We start from the raw sequence: 23,971 nt of genomic DNA on the forward strand, positions 1-23,971 counted from the left end.
ACACAAACAATAAAAATAAAATAAAATTCACCATAAATAACTTTAAAAACTTGCTGTAGGATGAGGAAATATTTGATATAAATTTTACCAACAAAGGATTAGTATCCAAAACACATAAAAAAATACTAAAAATCATTGAGAAAAAGACAAGCACACCAGCCGATAAAAATGGCAATCTGTGAACAGGCAACTCACAGAAAAAGAAACCTGGCTTGCTAATAAAAGTGTAACAAGAAATTGTGCCAAACTAGAATCAGTGAAATGTAAGTTAAAACAACACTAAACTACCTTTCACACTCATCATTCTGTCATCAGCTAAAAAGTCTGATCACACCAAATCTTGGTAAGGATATGAGAAGAGAGAAATTGATATTGCCAATTAAAGTGAAAATTGGTATATTTGGGGAGGAAATTTTGAAATAAATACTCGGTAAAATTGAAGATATGATATATACCTCATAATACAACATAAGAGGTGTGCAAAAAAGCTTAATAGTGGGCACACAAGTTAATTTTTGCTTCACTTTTCAACAGTTTGAAATTGATCTCAATGGGGAAAAAAGAAACTGGAAATAGAACCCCTTTTAAAAGATGGACTTCTCAGTAAAACAGATCTGGTGTCATCAGCTAAAGTTAGTATCAATAACTTAAGCCATTAAAGAAACCAAAACCCATTGTCATCAAGTCAATTCTGACTCTGGGACCCTCTGGGACATGGTAGAACTGCCCGGGGGGATTCCAAGGTTGTCGTGTTTGACGGAGTCTGACTGCCAGGTCTCTCTTCCACGGCATGCCCAGTGGGTCTGAATGGCTGACCTCTATTAACAGCCAAGAGCGGAGCTACTCTGTCACCAGGGAAACAAGGAAGGATGATTATGAATGAAGTATGGGCAAAAGAGGGATAAGAAAACAGAAGGGTAGTAACTATTGTTACCTATTTTTTCAGGAAGGGAAATAGGAAGAGAATGAGGAGGATTCCATTGAGGAGTCTCAGTGCCCGCCTGATGGTGGGGCATCAGGGGCCCTATGTCAGCCCTCAAGTTAGAAGAGCTCTGCCTACTTGCCCTGCATCTCCTTGTCTCCCTCCTCCATTTGATGGAAAGAGGAAACTGTGCCAGATGGCGACATGAACTCGTTGGCATCCTTGGTACAATCCTATCACACACACCCCACTCATGCACCTGTCTCTTGGATGACATCCCTGTCCTCTGACTTTATTTGCTCATGGTTGCTGTTGGATGCCATCGAGCCTGTTTGGGTCACCCTACGGACAACAGAACGAAACACCACCAGGTCCTGCACCACCGAACAACTACCGTGACGTCAGAGCCCATTGTCGCAGTCAGTATGTCAGTCCACCTTGTGGAGGGTCTCCCTCTTTGTCACTGCCCTCTACTTTACCCAGCATGATGTCCTTCTCCAGGGACTGGTCTCTCCTCCTGATCACATGGGGTTATCCTTAAATGGGGATTGGAGGAATGTTAAGTTGGTGGAGGAATGTTAAGTTGGTGGAGGTTCAGGGTGGCTGTGGTGGTGCAGAGTGGTGGGTAGTCACCCAGTCCCCTTCTCCAGCTATCGCTGTCCCTCCTGAGGCTGCCAGGCACAACTCTGTCTTCTGTTTTCCAGAGAACTTCCACCTGAAGGACCTCAGCTGTTCTTCACAGCTATGGACTCCTATGGAATAAGCCATTGCTGTTCTCATTTTACAAAAGCCACCCCCCCACCCCCACATCCTGCTCCCAAACAGATCAAACAGCAAACAGTTTCACCAAGATTACAAGTGGAGCTCTCATCTGGGGTTACAATTCTAGAACCATCTTTTACTCTTTCTCTATTTCTGTAGCCAACGAAACGCCAGTTCCTGTGAGTTGTTTCGACAAAGTGGCTGTTTCCACTTCTTCCCCTCCACTTCCTTTCCCACCGGCCTGGTTGGGGGCTCCGTCGTCCCTTGCTTGAATTACAGCTGATGAGCTGGACTCCCAGAGGTCACTCTTTCCTCCCTCCAGTCCATCCTGCATTCCCTGGTAGACTAAACATCGCTTTTTTTTATGTCACTTCCTTGCTCAAAAATCTTCATGACCCTCGATTTCCTCCTACACTGAATTTAAACTCCTTAACCAGGACTTCAAAGCTCCCCTTAAGGGGAACTTACCTCTTTCAGTCAATTACTCAAAAAGGAAAAAAGAAAATTGGTTAGCCAACTCATGAAAGAAGGTTCACAAAAATCAAGCTGTTCCTGGCTTAACCCTCTGGCTTCCGCCTCATTGACTGCTCTCTCTAGATAATGCATTATTCCTAGCAGCACGTTGGCCTGCTGTGTAAGTTCCATCTCAAACAAGAATCATTGCTGGAGCTCTTGCTGCTCCCCAGCGGTCACCTTGACGAGGAGCCTGGTCACCTTGACAAGGAGCCTCCTCACCGTCTCCTCTCTTTAACCGGTGCGACTCTGGCTTGTTCTCCCACATACCTCTGAAGTGGCTGCTGTCGTTGCCAGGTGCCATCAGATGCATTCTGACTCTCGGGGACAGAATAGAACTGCCCCAGAGGGTTTTCTTTTATTTGTAAGCATTTTATTGGGGGCTTTTATAGCTCTTACCACAATCCATCCATCCATCCATTGTGTGAAGCACATTTGTACATGTTACCATCATCATTTCCAAAACATTTTCTTTCTACTCAAGCCCTTGGTATCAGCTCATTTCCCCCCTCCCTTCCCCGCACATCGGGTGTTCTAAGCTGTCATCTTGATGGGAGCAGATCCTCAGGGCTCCCAGGGAGCTGCTGGGTAGGTTCAAACCTCTGACCTTTTGGTTAGGAGCCAAACACTTAACCACTGCGCCACTGGGCTCACTTTCCACTGGAAAGACTCATCCTAAGTGCCAGGCATCAAAGGCCACCCGTCAGCTTCCCCTTTCAGCGGTATTCCACCAAGTGGACTCCTTCCTGAAACCCTTTCCTTGGATCCTGATTTTCTTCCCACTTCTTGAGCAATTCCTCCTTCCTTCTGTTGCTGCTTCCTCCTCCTCTTCAGTTCCCAGGCTTTAGCCTTTACCCTTTCTCACTACTCTATCTGGACTCACTAACCAAAGAGTCTCCTTCCCAGCACAGCGTGAAATGCCTTCTCCGTGCTGGGCATGCTCTTGTGCTGTTGCAGCTCTCCTCTCTTGGCTTCCAGGAGAGCCCCTTTGCGTGTGAAGCCGGCACCTCACACTTCACATGGACAGAGGAGAACAGATTCTTCATTTTCCTTCTGCCACCCCGTCCCCCAACGCATCTGCTTCATCTCAGGAGAGGCACCATCCTTCTCCAAGGTGTCTAAACTAGTAGCCTTGAAGAACTCTTTCTCACATACCATCCTCTCTCATCCAGAAGTAAGCCAAACTGGTTCAACCTTAAAAACAAAAAACCCAACAGGCCCCCAATCCCGCATGTTCAACATGCCACTCTAGTCCAAGCCTTGCATGCGTTTCGCTGCTAGCCGGGTCTCCATTCCCTTTGCGTCCTGCTGGCGGCAGGAGACCCACCACTGGCTTTCCATTGTGCCCGTGCCTCCACGCAGGGTTCAGACTCTGCTTAGCTCTCATCTCTTCTGCTTCCTTACTGTGATCTAGTCCAAAGGAGGGGTCTTGCACCGCTCCTCAAGCAAGCTGTTCCGGACCTTATATTTACTACACTCTGCCTAAAGTTTAACCATGGTTAAAGCACTTGGCTGCACTTCGGTTCAAACCCACCACTGCTCCTTGGGAGAAAGATGAGGCAGTCTGCTTCCATTGAGACCACAGTCTTGGAAACCCTATTGGGAGGTCTTCTCTGTTGAGTAGGGTCACAGGGAGTTTAAATTGACTCAAAGGCCATGGGTTTGGATGCCTAAGGTGCCCTTATCCAGATTGCTAATGGCGCATTCCTTCCCAACTTTCAGGTCTCGGCTTAAATGTTTCCTTCTCAGAGAGCCTTCCCCAAACCCCCCACCACAGGTGGTCTAGACTTTCCATCGCCCCCTTTAGCCTGCCAACTCTGTAACCTGGCTTCCCAATTGGCTTTACTCCGATCTGCATTCTTTACATTGCCTTCTTTGGGTTTTGGGCTTTGTTTGTTTTGTTTTGTTTTGTCTTGTCTTTGCGATCTTTGTTGGACTCTCTCCAGAATGAGAATGTAAGCCCTCTCTTTTTGAAGCCCACCAAGTTCTCTGCTTATCATTGTGCCAAGGAGCCCTCGGAGTGCCCTGGGCTACACACTGAACTGCCAGTCATAAGGTCAGCACTCCAAACCCATCAGCCACCCCATAAGAGGAAGATGGCACCATCTGTGCCCGGAAAGACGGAGTGCTCAGAAGCCCAAAGGGGCAGTGTGCTCAGTCCTCCAGGGAGGGTAACTATGAACCGGCTGAGTGGTGTTATTGTGGTAGCACCAGCACCCAAAGGCCTAGTGGATGGAGACACAGAAACCTCACTGCCATTAAGTCAATGCTGACTCCTAGCACCCCATGTCCAGTCTTTCTCCTGCAGAGCTGCTGGTGCTTTTGAACTGATGACCACGAGGATCACAGCCCAGCACAGCACCACAATGCCACGAGGGCAGGCACTCAGTAAATATGGGTCCCCTGGATGAACAAACTACATTTTTTATCAGTCTGCCCACCAAAATCTAGAAGTCCGTCTACCAGTGTTCATCACAGGACTTTTCACAATGACCAAAACGAGTCCATCTCTAGATCAACAAATGAATGCAATTCACACATACGGTACAAGAAATGAAGGCCTGGAACAGGCCCTGGCGTGGGGAGCCCTGAAAATGCCACGCTGAGTGAAATGAGCCAGACTCCAAAGCATAACCACTGGGTGGTCTCATTTACATACAATAAGTACACACCTAGAGTCCGAAGCTTGTTAGGGGCTACCAAACATGGGAGGGGGTTTCTGTACATGCAACTGCACACTAGGTCAGGTATGCTGAGTGGCACTGACTCATTCTCATTCATTAACGCTTTTCTGTTTGTCTATGTCTGTGTGCATCTATGTGGTGTGTGTATGTGTGTGTGTGTGTGTGTGTGTTTGTGTGTAAGAGAGAGAGTATTTGGTCTGTGTTAATTTTCCCTACTCAGAAGATAAAAGAGGGCTTCCAAAATTCATGGGAAAGTTCTATTATCTGTTCATTCCATCAGCCCATGAAGTTTTCGACGCCCTACTATGTCTTTGCCTGACCCCTGTCCCAGCCTCTAGCAGAGCTGATGCCACAGAAAGTGCTCAATGGACAGTCACAGCTAACATGAGGGCATGACTCTGCCAGGGCTTGAAACTGGGGTCTGAACATTCAGGGCGCTTCTTCTGTAGTAACCCTTCAGCTGATACCAGAGGACTTCCAGAAGTTGGTGGGAAACATCCATGATCTTTTCATCCTGATTGTCCAAGAGTCCTGGAACACCCTGCCTCCGCCCCCCTCATATTGAGTGACCCCTGAACCACCAGACCGACACTGGCCATTCCTTCTCCATTCACTCAGTAGCAACAGTTTCCATTTTCATCCGAAGATTGAGGAAACAGAAACTTAGGTGGCTCACGTGACTAGCTTAACGTGACAAGAGTGCGAAGTGGCCGGGCCTGGGCCCACAGTGAGCAGCAGGTAGCCACAGCCCCACCGGCCACTGGCCGGTGCAGCTACACGCTGCGTGGGCTTAATTCTGAGCCCCAGCTCGGCCCTCTGCTCGTGACTTCACGGTACCGAGCCTCTGCTTCTTCCTTTGTAAGGCGGGGACCATGACGTCTGGCGGGGCTGTCTCAAGAGTGAAGGTGTGCGGACTCCCTGCTGCTGCTGACTCAGTTCTCTGCTCAGAGTGGCTCCACGTGACAGAGTTGAACTGACCCTTAGGCTTAGTTCCGCTGTAAGCATGTAATCATTCTGGAGACAACTGGCCAGGTCTTTTCTTCTGGACTGGAGCTCTGGTGGCACAGTGGGTACACGTGGAGTTCCTCACTGTAAAATGAGCAGTTCGAGACCACCAGCCGCTCTGAGGGAGAAAGATACAGCTTTCTACTCCCGCAAAGAGTGGCAGCCTCGGAAACCCACGGGGACAGTTCTACTCACACTACTGTGAGGGAATCCACTCAGTGGCAGGCCGTTGGAGTGACTGGCTTTCGCTGTGACACCAATGGCAGGTTTGAACCACCGGCCTTTCTGGTAGCAGCCCAGGGCTTAGCCGCTGGCTGCGCCCCTAGCGCTGTTCCTGAAGACGGGAACAGTGTCTCATGTAGTCCCCAGACATGTGGTCACTCCCTCAATAGCAGCTGCTGTTATTCACGAGAAAGGAAGGCCCTCCGTAGGACGGGCTGACAGGCACAGGGGCTGCACCCAGGCTCAAACACTGCAGCCATTGAGAGGCTGGCCCAGGCCCGGGCAGTGTTTTGTCCATTGCATCATTATGGGTCAGAGAGAACTCCGTGGCGCCTAACCACAACCGCATTCGTAGAGATCCATCTGCTTAATAACGTAGGAGCATTTGATGCAGTGACGAAAGCCCTCGGCTGTCTACTCCAATGCCGGGGCTTCCAAAAAGACCAGTGGGAGAAAGACGTGAGGATGACAGCCTTGGGAGCCCACTCTGTCTTAGAGGGTCACTGAGTCAGACCGGACTCAGAGGAGCGGGCAGTAGCTTCTGGATAGCTCCTCCTCTCACCATGGCCCCCTCATGTCCTCTTGCACCTGCACCTTCTGTGTCCTGAGCCAGCCCTGTTGCTCCAGGTCTGGGCATCAGCGGGGTGCAGGGGATGTGAAGCAAACAACCTGGCAGCCATGGCCCGTTCTCCCAGCTTGGGGTCTCCTTGGCCGAGCCCAGGACAGGAAGGGGGTTCTCTGCTCTTGTTTGTCACCCAGCTGAGCTCATCCAAACACTTCTCTCCCCCAGGCATTATTCTCGGACCAGGAAGCAGCACGCTGTTTATTGAAAGAGTCACTGAGAAGGATGAAGGCATCTACTACTGCAAAGCCACCAACCAGAAGGGCTCCGTGGGGAGCTCGGCGTACCTCACAGTGCAAGGTAAACAGCTGCCTTGGGAGGGCAACCAGAAGCGGTGCAGACACCCATTTCCCTGTTTGTTTAACTTCCCACCTCCCAGGCAGCCCAGGCTCTCCAGCCTGGGGGCCTTGCCCTGAGCAACAGGCCCTTGGGGGAGGGGATGGCCTGTCTGGTTCTGTCTGCGCAGTCTCTGTTGGGGAAGCCGTCTCCCCAGAGAGACAAAGGCCAGCTGCTGGCACTCCAAGAGAATGGCTGGGGAGGGCCACACCTGTGGGAACCAGGCTGAAAGAGGAGAGAGGAGTTGGGTGCAGGTGAGGGCAGCGGTGGGGGCCCCCACATACACTCTCCACCCCCTTTCCTCTTCCGGTTCCCACCAGCTGGGCAAATGCTGCTCATCCCAGGGTTTCCTACGCTGGTTTGAGCACATAGTTAAAGTCCTACCAACCGAGGAGCAACACATCATTACCAGGCCGTCTTCAAGGAAACATTCCCTGCGCTTCTACATGTCTGGGTCCTACTCGCTTGGTAAAACACAGGGGTGAGGCCTACCCTGACCCTGGCCTACCATGTGGTTTCCATCTAGAAACAGCCCAGACCTCAGTTTCCATTCTCCGGTGCCCAGGTACACCACCCCCCCACCCCCCCACAGAAGGCGCGTGTTGCTGTTAGGTGCCAGTGAATAGGTCCTGGCTCACGGCGGCCCTGGGCCCACCAGAAGGAAACACTGTCTGGTCCTGCACCGTCCTCATAACTGGACCTATGCTTGAACCCATTGTTGTAGCCACCTGTCGATCCATCTCCTTGAGGGCCCTCCTATTTTTTGCTGCCCCGCTGCTTTACCAAGTATGATGTCCTTCTCCAGGGACAGGTCTCTCCTGACTCCCAAAGTACGGGAGACAAAGTCTCGCCATCCTTGCCTCTAAGGAGCATTCTGGGAAGTGCTTCTTCCCAGATAGTTTTGTTTGTTCTTTTGACAGTTTGTGGTACTTTCAATATTCTGCATCAGCGCCACAACTCAAACACGTTGACTCTTCTTCTGTCTTCCTTCTTCCACGTCTAACTTTCACCCACACAGGAGGCACCTGAAATACCATGGCTTGGGGCAGCCGCACCTTAGTTGTGAAAGCAACCTCCCTGTTTTTCAACACTCTAAAGAGGCTGAGCTCTGGACTGCTGCGGCTGGGAGCACTGAAACCTTAAGCTTTGTAAAATACCACACGGGCGCCTCTCAGATGGAAACCCCGAAGGCACTTTGGGGTTTTCTGTGAAGGGATGGGACCTCTTGGGTAGCCTGTTTCCAGCTGCTCACAAGTCAACAGCATGCGTGAATGTTTGAACATGCATATGTTTGGTGAGCAAAGAGCTAGGGGAAGGGCAATTTCCTTCTGCCCTGGAAATCTATGCGGCTTTAAAAGATTCCAACTCTAGGAAAATAGTCACGGCCTCCAAGAGAGAGTACCCTTCCCGTGCAAGGAGATGGCGACCTGAGTGAGACTCCCTGGCCACCACCTTGGACTTTCAGAGACAGAGGGAGGGAGCGAGCCCCCACTGTGGAGCCGGTTCCGGCTCAGAGGCCCTCCAGGACAGAGTGGAAGCACAGGGCCTCCAAGGCCACAATCTTTAAAGCCATGGTGGCCCCATCTTTCTCCTGTGGAGTAGCTGGTAGGTTGGATCTTTTGGTTGGCAGGATCCTTGGAGGGAGAAGAAGGTAGCATTCCCAGAATGCTTTCAGTAATGGACAGTCAACTTAGCCACGTTTTAAACTCTCTCTGGCATGTGTGCTCCTGCATGGAACAACTCGGCTTCTAAAGGGTGCATTGTTCCTTAGCATGTTTGCTTCAGAAGGTTGGGGGCTGTCTTTTACCCAGGACCCCAGATGTGACACAGAGCTTGGTGGAACGGTGGGTTAGGGTTGGAGCTACTGCCCTCGGGATGAAACGGTTAGCTTCCATAAGGATTACACCCGGAAACCCTAGGAGGTCATTCTCCCCTGTCCTAGAGGATTGCTAGGAGTCAGATTCAACTAGCGGGCAGTTGGGAGTGGGGTGGGGTTTACAACCAGGGCATTGCAGACCTGAGGTCAAAGCTGGACTCATGAGCACTGCCCTCCACCTCCTTCGAACAGCAGCCTTCTCTGACCACTTTCTGTGCCTATTCTTCACTAAGGGGGAAGATGCATCAGCAGCAGCCAGGGGCCCTGAGGACTTAGGAGCATCCCTTGTATGTGAGGACGTGCTTACACCCTTCATAGACCCAGACAAGTTAATATGTTGCCGAGTTAACAACCATTTAAATGTGGCTCTCTCTCTTGCCCTAGAGAGCCTATCCCTGTCTTTCTTTCTTCTGGCACGAAGGGGTGGGTTTTTGAAGTGGAGAAAGCTGGTAGATGTGTACCATGTGCTCTAGGACAGGAAAGGGAGTCATCAGGACTGATCAGAATCGCACCATGGGTACCTCCTGCACACTATAAGGGTGCAGAGGAAGCGCTGGTGATGTGATGGGGGGCCAGGTACTGAGAAGACTACACAAGAGACAAGAGGAGTGGTGGGTTTCCGAGGATGTGAGGGATGCAAAGGGGACATATGGGGGGAGGCAGAGTGGTTAGGAGCACAGAGCTTTCAGGACACACACACACACACACACACACAAAGTTCATCATAGCCATAGTGCTGGGACCCTTGAAGGAAGGAAGGAGACCGAGGTTGGAGAAGGAGCCAGAAGCCTGGGGCACCCAAATGAGAATAATAGGCAATCGGGAGCCACTGAAGGATTTTAAACAGGATCTAACTTGTGCTTGACTGTTAACCACAAGGTTAGTGGTTTGAGTCCACCCAGCAGCAAGCCCAGGAGATCTGCTTCCATCCAGAGAATAGCCTAGGAAACCCTACGGGCGGTTCTGTTCTGCCCCGTGGGAGCGAGGTAAGTCAGAATCAGTTCTCAGTAATGAAGGAGACGGGGTTATACACCATGCTCCTTCGCTGTGGTGAGCTTGGTGAACCTAGCTGGAAGATTAAGGTGCACAAAATACAATTAGGGTCAGTTCAACACACACTTTACACGTCTCTCAAAAAGTAGAAACACTGGTTTATGTCAAAGGGCCACCATGCAAAGGGCAGGTCTTGTAGGTGTTGGATTGACCAGTGGAGGGCCAAGAAGGGAGAGGACGGTGAGTGACACTGAACCGTTGACAGTGACACCCCCTTGGCAGCTGTTGTTGTTAGGTGCTATCGAGTCAGACATGTGCACGACAGAACGAAACACTGCCCGGCCCTGTGCCATCCTCATCACTGTTCCGATGCTTAAGCCTTTGACCGCAGCCCCTGTGTCCATCCATATCGCTGAGAGTCTTCCTCTTTCCCCGTCCCTCCACTTTACCAAACATGATGTCTTTCTCCAGGGACTGGTCTCTCTGGACAATATGTCCAAAGTGCGGAAGACAAAGTCTTGCCATCCTTGCCTCTAAATTGGTCCAGCTGGGGAGTTGAGTAGCACTGATTCTTCTGATGGGTTGGTGCTTCTGACCCATAGCCTCATGTCCCTTGGGTGGCTTTGGCCCTTGATGTTCTAGTAGACACTTCCCATCTCGTGTGCCTCTTTCTTTTTACCCAGCGTGGCCTCCAAGTGCCATGCCATGGAGTTCTTGTGCCCTGCTTCTTGAAGTTTTTCTGTCTTCTCCCTTGCTCTCTTTCATCATTTTATTTTGTATATTTTCAGAGTGACAGCTGGATCCAACCTCTCTGCATAAAAGTTGTGGCTAGCTGAAAAACAATCTCATCTACTATAGTCCAACCACATCTGAAAGACTGTGGTCACTGATAAGAGTCCATACATGGAACCAAAGACAGAATGCAGCAGGGAGAGACTAAACAGAAACCCCAAATCCCACGGCCGTCGAGTTGATTCTGACTCATAACGTAGTAACCCTGCATAAGGTTCTGAGACTGGACATCATTATGGAGGCTGACAGCCTCCTGTTTTGCCTCCACAGAGCACTTGCTGGGGAGGACTCAAGGGGGTTGTTTCAAGGAACTGTGTCACATTTTAACTGAAGAACCTATCGGAAGCTATATTATATTAGCATCGTGAGTATTAAACTGCTAACTCCAAGGCTGACTGTTCAAACCCCAGCCACTCCAAAGTGGAAAAGATGAGGCTGTCTGCTCCCGTAAAGATTTGCAGCTTTGACAAGGGGCGTTTATAGAGGACTAAATACAGGCATGTACATATGTAAATATATTTATATATAAGAATAGATCTATGTACATATATTTATAGGTTTAGTATTATGGTAGCAGACAGACATTGGGCTTCCACTCAAGTACTCCCTCAATGCAAGAACACTTTGTTCTAATAACCTGGCATTCCGTGATGCTCACCTTTCCAGCTGAAGACAAAATGGGTGTATAAGCAAATGTGGTGAAGAAAGCTGATAGTGCCCTGCTACCAAAAGATATAGCATCTGGGGTCTGAAAGGCTTAAGATAAACAAGTGGCCATCGAGCCAAGAAGCAACAAAGCCCAACTTTAAGAAGCACACCAGCCTGTGTGATCCTGAGCTATTTATGGGATCAGGTATCAGGCATCAAAGACCCAGAACAAAAAAATCATATCATTGTAAATGGAGGGGGAGTATGGAGTCGAGACCCAAAGCCCATCTGTAGACAACTGGACATCCCCTTACAGAAGGGTCACAAGGAAGAGACGAGCCAGTCAGGGTGCAGTATAGCACCATTGAAACATAGAACTTTCCTCTAGTTCGTTAATGCTTCCTCCCCTAACTACCATGACCCCAATTTTACCTTACAAATCGGGCTAGACCAAAGCATGTACACTGGTTCAGATAAGAGCTGGAAACACTGGGAATCCAGGACCTATAAGCCCCTCAGGGCCAATATTGACAGTAGCGATACTAGGAGGGTAAGGGAAAGTTGGGGCGAGAAAGGAGAAACTGTTCACAATGATCTATATAGAACCCCCTCCCAGGAAGTCAGACAACAGAAAAGTGGGTGAAGGGAGACATCAGTCAGTGTAAGACATGAAAAATAATAATAATTTATAAATTATCAAGTGTTCGTGAGGAAGGGAGGGTTGGGGAGGAAGAGGAAAAAATGAGGAGCTGATACCAAGGGCTCAAGTAGAAAGAAAATGTTTAGAAAAGGATGAAGGCAACAAATGCACAAATGTGCTTGACACAATGGGTGCATGTATGTATGGATTGTGATAAGAGTTATACAAGCAAGCCCCAATAAAATGATTTTTTTAAAAAAAAATTAAATGCAAAAAAAGAAGATTTTCAGCCTTGGAAACCTTATGTAGGGTTGATAAGAGTCAGACTTGATTCGACAGCATTGGGTTTGGGTTTGGAGTATTGCAATTAATAGAGCTCAGCATTTAAGGGCTCACCTACTAACTACAACATGGGTGGTTTGAACCCAGAGTGGATGGTGGGTTTGCACTCCCTATCCTGTGGTTGACAGTCCAAAACTTACTGAACACCATCAGAGCTCCACAGTGATGGACGACTGCGAGAAAATAAGCTAGCAGTCAAAAATAAGAGGGTGGGGTGACAAGATTGTTTTCTGCAAGTGTTTCGGGAAGAGGCGTTGAACTTGTTTTTTAATACATCAGGAAATATCACTAGCAATCTCAGGCAGATGGGTCTGTGGGATTTAGCTCCACTTGGGAAAGGGATGTGGCCTGGAGAGATAGTTCTTATAGGTTGGTATGGTGCACATCTTAGGAAAACTAGCACGTTGCAGTGCCTTGAATGTCTTGAACTTACAGAGGTCAGCTTTGTTGAATTTAAGCATGATCCAAGATAGCTGCTTAGGAGAGGGGACATTGTTACCCACCACGCTTGAGAACTGAAACTGGGTTCTCGCCCTCGCATCTACATTGTCCTTGGTCTCACTGTAGGGGCCATTTCTCATCCCTTGCAGAGGGCCATGTCACACTGACCCAGCTGGACCAGTTGAGGTTAGGGAGTGAAGCCAGGCAATCGAGTTGTTTCGGTAGCTGTGTTTCACGGGATTGAAAAAAGAGGCTTGTGCATTCGCCAGGAAGGAAGCTGTCTGCTCTTTTTATTTCCTTAGAAAGAGGACTCTCACACACGGAGATAAAACAATGTGTTATTTTTGTATCTGCAGAGGATGAATGAGCCGTGGAGTCAGAGGAGCGTCTTTAAATAAGCTCAGGTCTTGTTTGGTTTGGACCCAGAGCGCGGCCCACGCGGAACTCTCCAGGGAAATTCTCATATTATGAACTACAAAACAGTTACTCATGCAAACCGAGTTTGGAGAGTAACGTATGGCCCAGTGGAACTCCACGGCGTTGTTGCAAGGAAGTTGGGCCATGTTTTCATCCAAGAACTTAATGAAGGCTATCCTTTATAGAGATGAGTGCCCAGAGCGGAGCCTTCGTGGCCTAGGGGTTAGGGGCTCAGCTGCTAACAGAAGAGGGTCAAACTCACCAGCTGCTCTGCAGGAGAAAGATGTGGTAGTCTGCTTGCATGAGGATTACAGCCCTGCAAGCTCCAAGTTTGAGCCGGTTTCGACTCATAGCCACTCGATGCACAAGAGAAGGAACCAGGATCTGGGCCCCCTTGCTCACATGTCCAAAGTAAGCAAGGCAAAGTTTCACTTCTAAGAAGCATTTGCTTACACTACCTGGAAGACAGACTTGTTTGTTCTCCTGCCAATCCACAGTGTACTCAAGAGCCTGTTGACGTGATATGCCAAATTCCATTTCAGTAGCAGTATCTGTAGTCTAGTTTTAACCAGGAAGTCATCCAAATAGTGGTTCAAGCCATAACACTTACTTGACACAAGGGCTGTGCCTACTAAAGTAAAAGTGCGCTACAGACCTGAAACAAAGAGAATCGTTTTAAATGTCACCGCCTAACATATTTACTCTTGAAAAACAGACTTCACATTCCATCTGAGCACAGTATTTTCATACAACACTATTCTGAAAAACGCAAAGCCAAACTCACTGCCATCAAGATGAAGCCAACTCATCGCAACAATATAGGCCAGGGTAGAACTGCCCTTGTGGATTTCAGACTGCAAGTGTCTACGGGGCTGGACAGCCCCATCTTTCTCCCTCCGAGCAGCTGGTGGTTTAGAAATGCAGTGTGTATCCAGTATGAATCCGTTATGCCACCAGGCCTCCTCATTCTTAAAAGTGGTTCCAAATTGGTGTTCATTTGAAAAATACACAAACTTATGGCTATGGAGTCGATTCTAGTTCATAGAAACATATAGGACAGGCTAGAGCTGCCTAAGTGAGTTTCCCAAACTGTAAATCTCTATGGGAGTAGAAAGCCTCATCTGTCTCCCAGGGTGTGGCTGGGGCTTTTGAACTACTGACATTACAGTTAGGAAAGTCAGGTCAGAGGTGAAGAGGGTGTCCAGTTACTGGATCTTGAGTAGAAGGAGGTGACACTGCTTTGCGAGCTCATGGTGGTCAGGAACCCTGAGGCCAAGTGTACCCATATGTATTTAATTTTCAATCACATGTAAATGGTTATTAAGACCTTTTCTGAGCCAGTGGTGGAAATGCAAGATGTATGAGGAACACATCCTTCTCTTCAGGGCCTCCAAGTTTAGTGGGAAGCAAACTCGAGACGGTTAAATTAAAATGATGATAGCTCACGTGCAAAAGAATGATGTTCTTTTGTGGGGACCTCACATCATATACAAACGTTAACGCAAAATGGACAGGTGCTGTAAATGTAAGAAGAGAAACGTAAAACTTAGAAGAAAAGATCAGGATAATTCTGAGAGCCTGCTTTCAACAATGGAGCCACAGACAATGGCACCCGGTAAGGGCAACGACAGGGAGAATAGAGACACTGACCTTCCTCAAATTAACACACGTGTATATTACAGGACTTTATCAGGAAAGTGAGGGGCAACTTCCAGAGCAGCTTAAGATACTGGGTAATATATTTGATCAGGGCCCGCCACTCACAAAGTAAAGAATGCCTGCAGTTCAACAACCAAATGACAGACACCTCAATTTCTAAAACGGGCATTTCCCCAAAGATGATATACATAGCAACCCTACAGAACAGGCCGATTAAAATATGCAGAGATGCTCAATGCCATTTGTCATTGGAGAAATGCACAGCGTACTACTTCCAACCTGCTAAGAAGAGTGTGATCAGAAAAGCAGAGAGCCCCAAATGTGGGGGAGGCTATGGAGAAATTGGAAGCCTTGCCCCGTGGCTGTTGGGAGTGTACAATGGCTCAGCTCCTGGGGAGAGCCCAGCGTCAGGGTTGGTGTGACGCTAACAGATGCGGAAACAGCTGTTGAGGTCATGGGAAAGGCAGTGGGTGGAACAGGAGTGCCGAGCAGCAGAGAGTAGACAAGGCACACCACCTTTGCCACCTCAATCCATCACCTGGGTGCACCGTCTACTTATTCCAGGAGGAAGGGGATGAAGTCTAGAAGGGCATTTGGCATAAAATACACTCCAGCAGGGTCCGCGCCGTGCCATGACAGTGACCATGAGCTGTAAAATCTGTCAGGATCCCATGTCAGGGTGCACATGATGATGCCTGGACCTCCTCAGGCATCACATGCACTGATGTCCCCGGAGCTCGGCACCAACCCCTAGCTATTGACACAAGCCACCAGGTACGTGTCCTCCGGCTTCCTTTTCTCAACCATGTGCATCTGGGTTGCCTCACACACTGAGCTCATCAGCCGTGTGAAGCAAGCTGAAGCTGGCTCTAGTCGGGCCACTGTCTTGAGAAGATGCAGCTACCTCAGGGAGTCTACGTACACAGCTGTCCTAATGGATGCTTTTCATAAAGTGATGAAGATCGAGCTATAGATGAGATGGAGAGAGAAGAGCCAGCACTGCACATCTCTCTCACTCACTCCTGGATCGACTACCTCCTTTCCCATGACACCAGAAGAACTGGGCGGTGCCCGGCTACCATGGTGGAACGTTTTGATGAAGGACCCGATAGATGAAAACTAATCAAAAGAGGGAAACGCTAAATTTAAAACAATTAGTGTTCCTGAACTGTCCATGGAGAAACCAAATCCAGACTTGTGGGACCTACTGAGACCGCAGGAAGCCCCCAACCTACTGTTCTGAGAAAATCTTCAACCTGTGGACCCAGATTATCCCCTGAAATCATCTTTAAACACTGGGGTGGCTGAATCAGTAAAGAACATCCACCGTGAGCTTTGCTCCCCTTTAAAGGATTGCTTATGTGAGATCATATTGCCAACACAACTCTAAGCACAAGTGATCGCTTTGAGCGCAGTGTGTAAGTCAGTAGAGGTGAACAATGTGGGGAGGGATGGGAGGGATGGAAGGCCAGGTGCCATCAAGTCAGTGTCGGCTGATGGCGACCCTCTGTGCAACAGAAGGAGCCCCTGCCCAGTCCTGAGACCTTCTTCAAATCCACTACCACGTGTGAATTCAGGGTTGCAGCTAATCCACTGCTACTCCAATTTGTTGAGGATCTTCTTCTTTTTCCCTGACCCTCAAGACTTGTCTGTCGCCAGTGACTGTTCCCTCTCTCGGCATCCTTGCTTCTGAGAAGCATTCGGCCGTACTTCTTCCAACACAGATGTGCTCATCTTCCTGGCAGTCCATGGTATAGTTGATGTTCTTCACCAACACAGTAATTCTAAGGCCTCCATCACTCTCTGGTCTTCCTTGGTCATTGCGAAGCTTTCCACGAATAGGAGGCGATTGAAAATACCCTGGCTTGGATCTGCGTGCAGCCAATGTTCTTGAACTGCACATGCAGAAACGGAGTGGGCTTTGTGCTGCTGCTGTCTATTATCACCAGAACTCTAATTTTAAAAATGCTTTCAATGAGACAGAACACATAGCTAGTACACTACAGCTGCTGAAATTACCTTTTCAGTTTTCAGTGGGCATGAGATGAGTAGACTATTCATTTTTTCTTTTCCTTCTGGTAAGTTTTCATCCTGAAGATATTTTCCTCAACGTGTCATGAGATTCTTGAAGTGTGTAAGTTCTTGCACGCAAACACAGCGGGTCTCGCTGAGAGGAATGCTGCCTGAGTAAGGCCTGTGGAATTAGACTTTGGGGGTCAACTTCCTGCCCGTGGAATGCAGTGGGAACATTCCCACAATCCGAGGGGGCCTCTCTCAGGACATTCCAGGAGAGAGGCATCTGCAGAGGTTTTATGGAGACAGAGTCATGTCTTGAGATGCTATCAGGCATCTCCAACTGCCCAAGGCCATTGTACCCCTCAACGAGTCCCAACCAAATTTCACACAACATTTTTACAGCCTAAGCAAGTGTGTGTGTGTGTGTACAGCAAGGCAACTTCAGGCCTCTTGTTGTTGAGGAGGGGATACAAAGTCACTTATTAAGTGTACAACATTCCTACCATTGAGAATCAAGTTCACTGTACTTTGAATATTCTTCAATGCAGAGAAATGCCACCATACTCTGACAAAGCAGCAAACGAAGGTGAACTCACCCATTTGCCCTTCAAAAGCAGCCTTTAGGATGCCACCAAGGTGCCAGGCCCTCTTCTGAACAGGGGAGATGCACCGTGAATGCAAGAACTAACATCAGTATTCCGGCTGTGTCACAGGACTTGAAACTCAGTATCTAATCAAGGTTTACTATCCAGAGCACAGCAAGTGTTTTTGGTTAGGCTTAACTGCAAAAGACAAACAACCCAATATAAAAGGGGGTATGTCACCATAGAAGATATTCAGATTGCCAGGAAACATGTCAAGATGCTTCATTTAAATGTTCTTGTTGTTGTCGGTCGGTGCTGGGGAGCTGACTCTGACTCATAGCAACCTAAATCTAACAGAACAACACACTACCCTGTCTTGTGTTTTCCTCCCAAATGTCATGTTAGCAGTTTAATGCCTTAATCCACAGTACCACTAAGACTCCCAATTAGCTGGGTTAAAAGCACAGTTTACATGCTTCAATGTCCTCATCTGTAAAATGGACATGTTTAACTAACTTTAGAGCTACTGTGAGTCGTGGCTACATTAAAGGAGCACCAGTGGCACCGTGGGTTGAGTGTTGGGCTGTTACCCACAAGGCTGGCTGGAGGTTCAAGCCCAGTAATCTCTCCATGGGATGAAGACGAGGCAGTCTGCTCCCATAAAGATTTACAGTCTCAGAAACCCTACGGGGCAGTTCTACTCTCTTCTATAGGGTTGCTACTTGATAGCGGGAGTGAGTTACTAAGGCTGTTGTGAGCCCTGGGTAAATGAAGACATGTCAACCCTAGAAGAACCCCTAAAACAGTAAGCATTACTGTTCTCAGAGTTCTAGCTTGGGGACTGGCTATTGTTTCTGGCAGGGAAGCGTCACTGGTCCCAGCTGCCTGCAGCTGCATCAGTTGAAAGCCATCACCCAGAAGCTCAGAATCCTCTATGGTCTGTCCCGACCTAGTTCTTACCTTACACCACCATCCGATCGCTATGATTTCCCACCTTTGGGTTCTTACTTATACTGTGCCTTCTGCCTAATGCTCTCCCTGGCTGTCCACTCTGCAAATCAACATCCACTGTAAATGCGACCTTTAAAAAACACTAGGGCTTGCTTCCCAAGGCTTATCATCTCTCATTTCATTACAGCTTCCTGAGTTTCTTGGTCAGATGGTAAGTATACTTCTGGGGAGAGGGAGAACTTTTTCTTACTATCTCTTCATTTTCCTATCTCCTCCAGTCTCTAACCTTACCTGCCATAGAGGCTCAATACCTCTCCACTGAATTGCAATAGGGAGCCCCTAAGGTGAAGCCCACATCCATGGATTACAGTTTCTGATGACACCGCTTCCTAGGGTGTCTCAGTACTTAGCACATGACTAGTGCTCAGTGAATGATCATACCATCCACAGAATTACTTCTAGGAAGTTTCCCTTGTGCCTCTCACCTTCTAATGAGGTTAAAGAATAAAGGTATGCCTTTAAAATTCTTGGCAAATTGTCCCCTAAGGCCAATTAAGTAGGAGACCACTGTGGGGGCCCATCGTGGGACTCTTTCATGGATCGCAGCATCTCCTCTCTGAAGGAACAACTTGAAAGCTTGGGGTCTTCTCTTTGTCGGTCTTGGAGGAACGATGCGGTGTTTGATCTCGGGGAGTCTAGGAAGTGAGGGCCGGGCTCATCAGTTCTCTGTGCAGCCACCGCCCACCAGCTACTTGTCCAGCCCTTTGGAAACAGACCCACGAGAGCAGAAGGTGGGCACTTTGGACCAGTTGTTCCAAAAGGAGTGAAGCAGTCCTTGGGGCATGTTTTTATTTTTTAAATCTCCATTTTACAATTTGGTGCATCCCAAAAGAGGTTACGTCTTTTTTCCCCAAAGAATTTCCTCGATAACCCACTAGGGAAATTGCACACTCCAGATTCTTATTTCATGATCCAGATTCACCACCCAGATGGGTTTCTGTTTCTGTCTGACAAGTCTGTGTCACAGGCCGGGTCCCGAGCCAGCGGCTGGGCTGGCCCCGTAGGTGGGTTAACACCGCATTTGGTGCTTTTCTCTCTCCAGGAACCTCCGACAAGTCGAATCTGGAGCTGATCACGCTGGCGTGTACCTGTGTGGCGGCAACCCTCTTCTGGCTCCTCCTAACACTCTTTATCCGAAAACTGAAAAGGGTAAGAACATACGGGATTGAGCTCTTTGCTCTTTTTCACACGGTTCTTTAAAATACGTGGCCCAATGCCAGGTGCAGGCGTGATGTAACCCCCAATACTCTTCATCCCCTTCCCTGCAGTCTGTTCTCTGAGCAGGGAAATCAGGAAAGTGAGCTGTCTGAGTCTCTCTCCTCTGTGGTGTGGAGGCATGGGGAGAACTTCGGAACCATGAATGGGTGAGGCAGAGGAGCTATAGGAGGGGGCTTCAGGAAGCGCATTTTAACAAGGAATTGAAGCATAAAGAACTTCCCCATGAACTTTTGGAAGCTCCCTTGGAGTTCCGGTAGATAAAAATACCTATAGGAAAATGGGCAGCAGGTAGAACTTGAATAAGGTAGAAATCTATCAGAGAAGGAAAGCCAAATACCTCTACCAACAAAAAGCAATAGAACCTTCAGGAAGGCTGTATCCTATCAAAGGAAGATCTTGAAAACACAAGGCAATCCCACTGAGCTCCTGCTCTCCCAAGGGTCATGAGTAGGATCTGTGGAGTCCACTCAGCACGGGACCTGGGAAGCCTCCAACCCCTAACAACACTCTGTTCTAAGACACTTAAAGGAAAACGAGGACCCGAGTCTGATGTGCCTCTCCTGTCAGAAACGCGGTGCTACTCCAGGTTCCTCCACCCTCTGTCTGACTGTGAACCACCCCGTCCTCCTTCTTTCTGTTCACACAACAGCTTCTTGGTCCAGGTTCCTCATGAGCACAATGAAGTGTTCTAGAAGTCCCATTCTTTGCAATGTTGTCCACCATGTGTTAGGATCCCCACGAATTGAAATGTTTCAACAGGCTGATGGAGCTCTAGAAGCACAAAGTCAAGGAAGATTCAGAAGAGGATGTCATATGAGGAATGTCATTGCTGCTATCAGATGGATCTGGACTGAAAGCAGAGACCATTAGAAAGATATTTACCTGTGTGGCTTGATGACTATGCAAAGGCATCCCACTGGGTGGATCAATGTGAAGGGTGGGGGATCCAGTTCCTCTAATTGTGCTCACTCAGAGCTTTTATCTGTTCAAAAAGCAGAACAAGGGGATGGTGCGTGCTTTGAAATCAGCAAAGACGTGTGTCAGGGTTGTATCTCTTCACCAACTTTATTCAGTCCTGTGCTGAGCTGTATGAAGAACGTGGCATCGGGTTGGAGGAAGACCCACGAGCAATCGACTTTATGCAGTTAGCTGGAAGCAAGGAGGACTTGGAGCACTGACTGATGAAGGTCCAAGATGGCAGCTTTCAGTATGAATTACACCTCAGCATAAAGAAGACAGACATCCTCGCAGCTGGACTGATAAACGGCCTCAGAATCAATGGAGAAAAGGTTGAAATTGCAGAAGATTTCATTCTATTGGACCCACAATCAACGTTCATGGAAGCCAGTCAAGAAACCAAATGACGTGTTGTATTACGGAAATCTGCTGCGCTCGACCTCTTGACAGTGCTAAAGAGCAAAGCTATCATTCTGAGGACTAAGGGGTGCCTAACCGAGCCGTGGTATATTCTATTGATTTTAAAACAAACAAGCAAACCTATTGCCGCTGAGTTGATTCTGACTCAGGGCTCAGTATAGGGCTGGGTAGAACTGCCCCGTAGGGTTTCCTAGTCTAATCAGTACCCCCACCCAGGCACTTAAATCATAAGTATCCCCCCAGGACTCCTGGAACACCCTAAAAAACAAGCTGGCAAAAACTCACTGACATCAAGCTGATTCTGACTCAGAGGGGCCCCATGTGATGAAAGAATCATCCCATAGGCTTTTCAAATTTTTAATTTAATTTTTTGTTTATTTTTGCTTTCCCTCCTCTCCCACTCCCCTCCCCCCAACTATCAAAGTCTATTCGCTTGTCTATCAACGCTACGGTCTTTTCAATGACCTCATATGCATGTTGCAACTAGACAGGAAAGAAAGAAGACCAAAGAAACATTGATACCTTTGAACCGTGCTGCTGGCCAAGAATACTGACTAGACCATGCACACATGGAAGAATGTGTTGGAAGAAGTTAGAAGCAAGGATGGCGAGACTCGGTCTCATGTACTTTGGGCATGTTGTCCAGAGAGACCAGTCCCTGGAGGTGGTGGAGTCTCGGAGGGGCTAAGAAAGAGCGTTAGACCCTGGAGGCGGGGACTGATCCAGTGGCTGCGACAATGGGCTCCAGCACAGCGATGAGGATGAGGATTGGGCAGGACCAGGCGCTGTTTCATTCCATCGCTGAGTCACAACTGACTTGACAACGGTCACAGCAACAGCTCTTCACTGTAGCAGCCTGCCCCATCTCTCGCCTGCTGAACCACTGTGGCACCAGGGCTCTTTCTGGAGAGAAAATGGGACAGGCAACTAGGGACAAAATGGATGAGGTCCTTTCCATTTTTAAAAGTCTGGAATCTTGAAGTCGACCATAGAGGGTGAAAGGAAAGGGTTATGTGAAGCTAGCATGCCAATAAAACTTGACAAGAGATTTGGTTGGGGGCGCCAAGGGAAGCCCAGCTCCAAGAACTAAATCTGGCTGGTGTGTCTGCCGACAATGAAAAGTTCCCGTTGATAAAGACCACCTTTTCTCCTCACTTTACATAGGCCAGTGTCAGCAATCAGAGCTACCCTTAGGGATGCTTCCTAGATTCCAGGCCTGTTCTGACAGCTTTACATGTATTACTTCACTTGTTATTCAAAACGGCCCTATGAGATAACCCATTATTATCACTGAGCTGTAGATAAGGAATCTGGCTTTTGAGAGGTTACCCTCGGGTTACACCCGGAGTTATGTGGCTGGTCAGTTGAGCTGTGACTTTTGGTTCGCAAACACTTAATGGCAAGACCCCGAGCCAAGCATCCAGTAGCTGTTCAGTGTTGGTGTCAATGGAAGAATAAATATTTGCCGATTCTACTGTCCTCTCTTCAAAGCCCTCACTAAGGTATCCTAGGAGTTCACTCTCGGTGATCACCCATGAAGTCCCCTCATGCTACGTGGTGAAACTGACTTCCACTGCCCAACCCCAGCCTCCATCGACAGGCTGGCAATTTCCCAGGTTCCCTGTGGAAAACCCAGGTGTTCCTTGCTTGGCCTCAACTACATCCCAGGCTCTTTGAAGGTTGGAGACCAGTCAGTGTGCCTTGGCTGTATCGGCCATTGAAGAGCTTAGTCATAAGATTGACTCCAGAGGCTTCTCTGAAGAAAGCTCAGCCCCCTGCTATGAAATTCATGCTCACAGACGAAGGGGCTTCCAAATGCGCATGAGAAAGCGGAGTGTAAAGATCATGGAATTTTTCCAGGAATTTTTCGAAGCCCCTTCTGTCAACCTTACAGGAGTGGCTGACAGACTGGGATCTTCCAGTCTCACACCTATGCCCAGCGTGGTTCATAACAAACGTGCTGCCTGTCGTTCCCCGCCTCCACCCTCTGTGGAGGTCAGGAGAACCTTTGAAGAGCTATTTGTCACGTGGTTTCGGGATCATTTTTGTGTGAAGGGGAGCGATTGCCAAGTGATGGATGAGGTGAGCAGTGACTGTCCAGAACTGGGTGAGTCAGGACTGAAGAATGCGAGTGGGTGTGCGAGGGTGTCTCTGGGAAGGTTGTCTTCCCTCATTGATCGCTGATGCTGTTGAGGGAACGGCGCTGCCAGGAAGAGTCCCCAACGCCATTTCAATGACGTTTCCAGAATCCCCAGGCCAGAGCCAGCCCCACCTGCCATCTCTGCGCCAACCTGCTTCCTGGTTGTTCCCGCCAAGATCCTGCCCACAGAGATGCAGTCATCAATCAAATGTTCACAAGCAATTCGTCCAATGATATAAATCTCAGACACACAGTGTCTATCCAGCTCGCTGTGATCTGAAGCAAAGGATACTTGCCAGACTTGGTTGGCAGGACAAGCTAAAGCAAGCACTTCACAGCGACAGCGGATGGCTGCCTTACTTGGTTGCTAGTCCACAAAGGACGAAACAAATGTAGAAGATGTGGGTCTTATCCCATACAAGGGGGCTCCCTAAGTCTGTGGGAAAATGGAATGAAAAAATTGAGGAATGTTTCCATTGATTTTTGAAGCACTCCTTGGCCTTTGAAGTAGCCAACTCTGGTTTCTCACCCAAAACAAAAACCACCAATAAACCCACTGCATCGAGTTGATTCCAACTCATTCGCAACCCTGATGGACAGAGTAAAATTGCTCCTCAGAGTTTCCTGGACTGTCTAGCTTGATGGGAGCAGACAGACTCATTTTCTCCTGAAGAGCAGCCAGTGGATTTGAACTGCCAACCTGGAACTTACCAGCCCAATGCTTATCCCACAGTGCCACCTGGGCTCCTTA

General features: G+C 48.5%; 1 protein-coding gene across 1 annotated transcript in view; it reads left to right on the forward strand.

Moving 5' to 3' along the window:
• FLT1 (fms related receptor tyrosine kinase 1) overlaps nt 1-23,971 on the forward strand; it is a 181,090-nt gene that overhangs the window by 121,091 nt on the left and 36,028 nt on the right. The window contains exons 17-18 of the mRNA XM_045293991.1: nt 6,899-7,030; nt 19,528-19,634. Of these exons, the coding sequence (XP_045149926.1) occupies nt 6,899-7,030; nt 19,528-19,634 (239 nt within the window). The remainder of the gene's footprint in view (nt 1-6,898; nt 7,031-19,527; nt 19,635-23,971) is intronic.

The sequence above is a fragment of the Echinops telfairi genome, unplaced genomic scaffold (genome assembly GCF_000313985.2).
Source record: "Echinops telfairi isolate 266 unplaced genomic scaffold, ASM31398v2 ScPeMD7_2565;HRSCAF=3150, whole genome shotgun sequence".
In the NCBI taxonomy this organism is placed as follows: domain Eukaryota; kingdom Metazoa; phylum Chordata; class Mammalia; order Afrosoricida; family Tenrecidae; genus Echinops; species Echinops telfairi.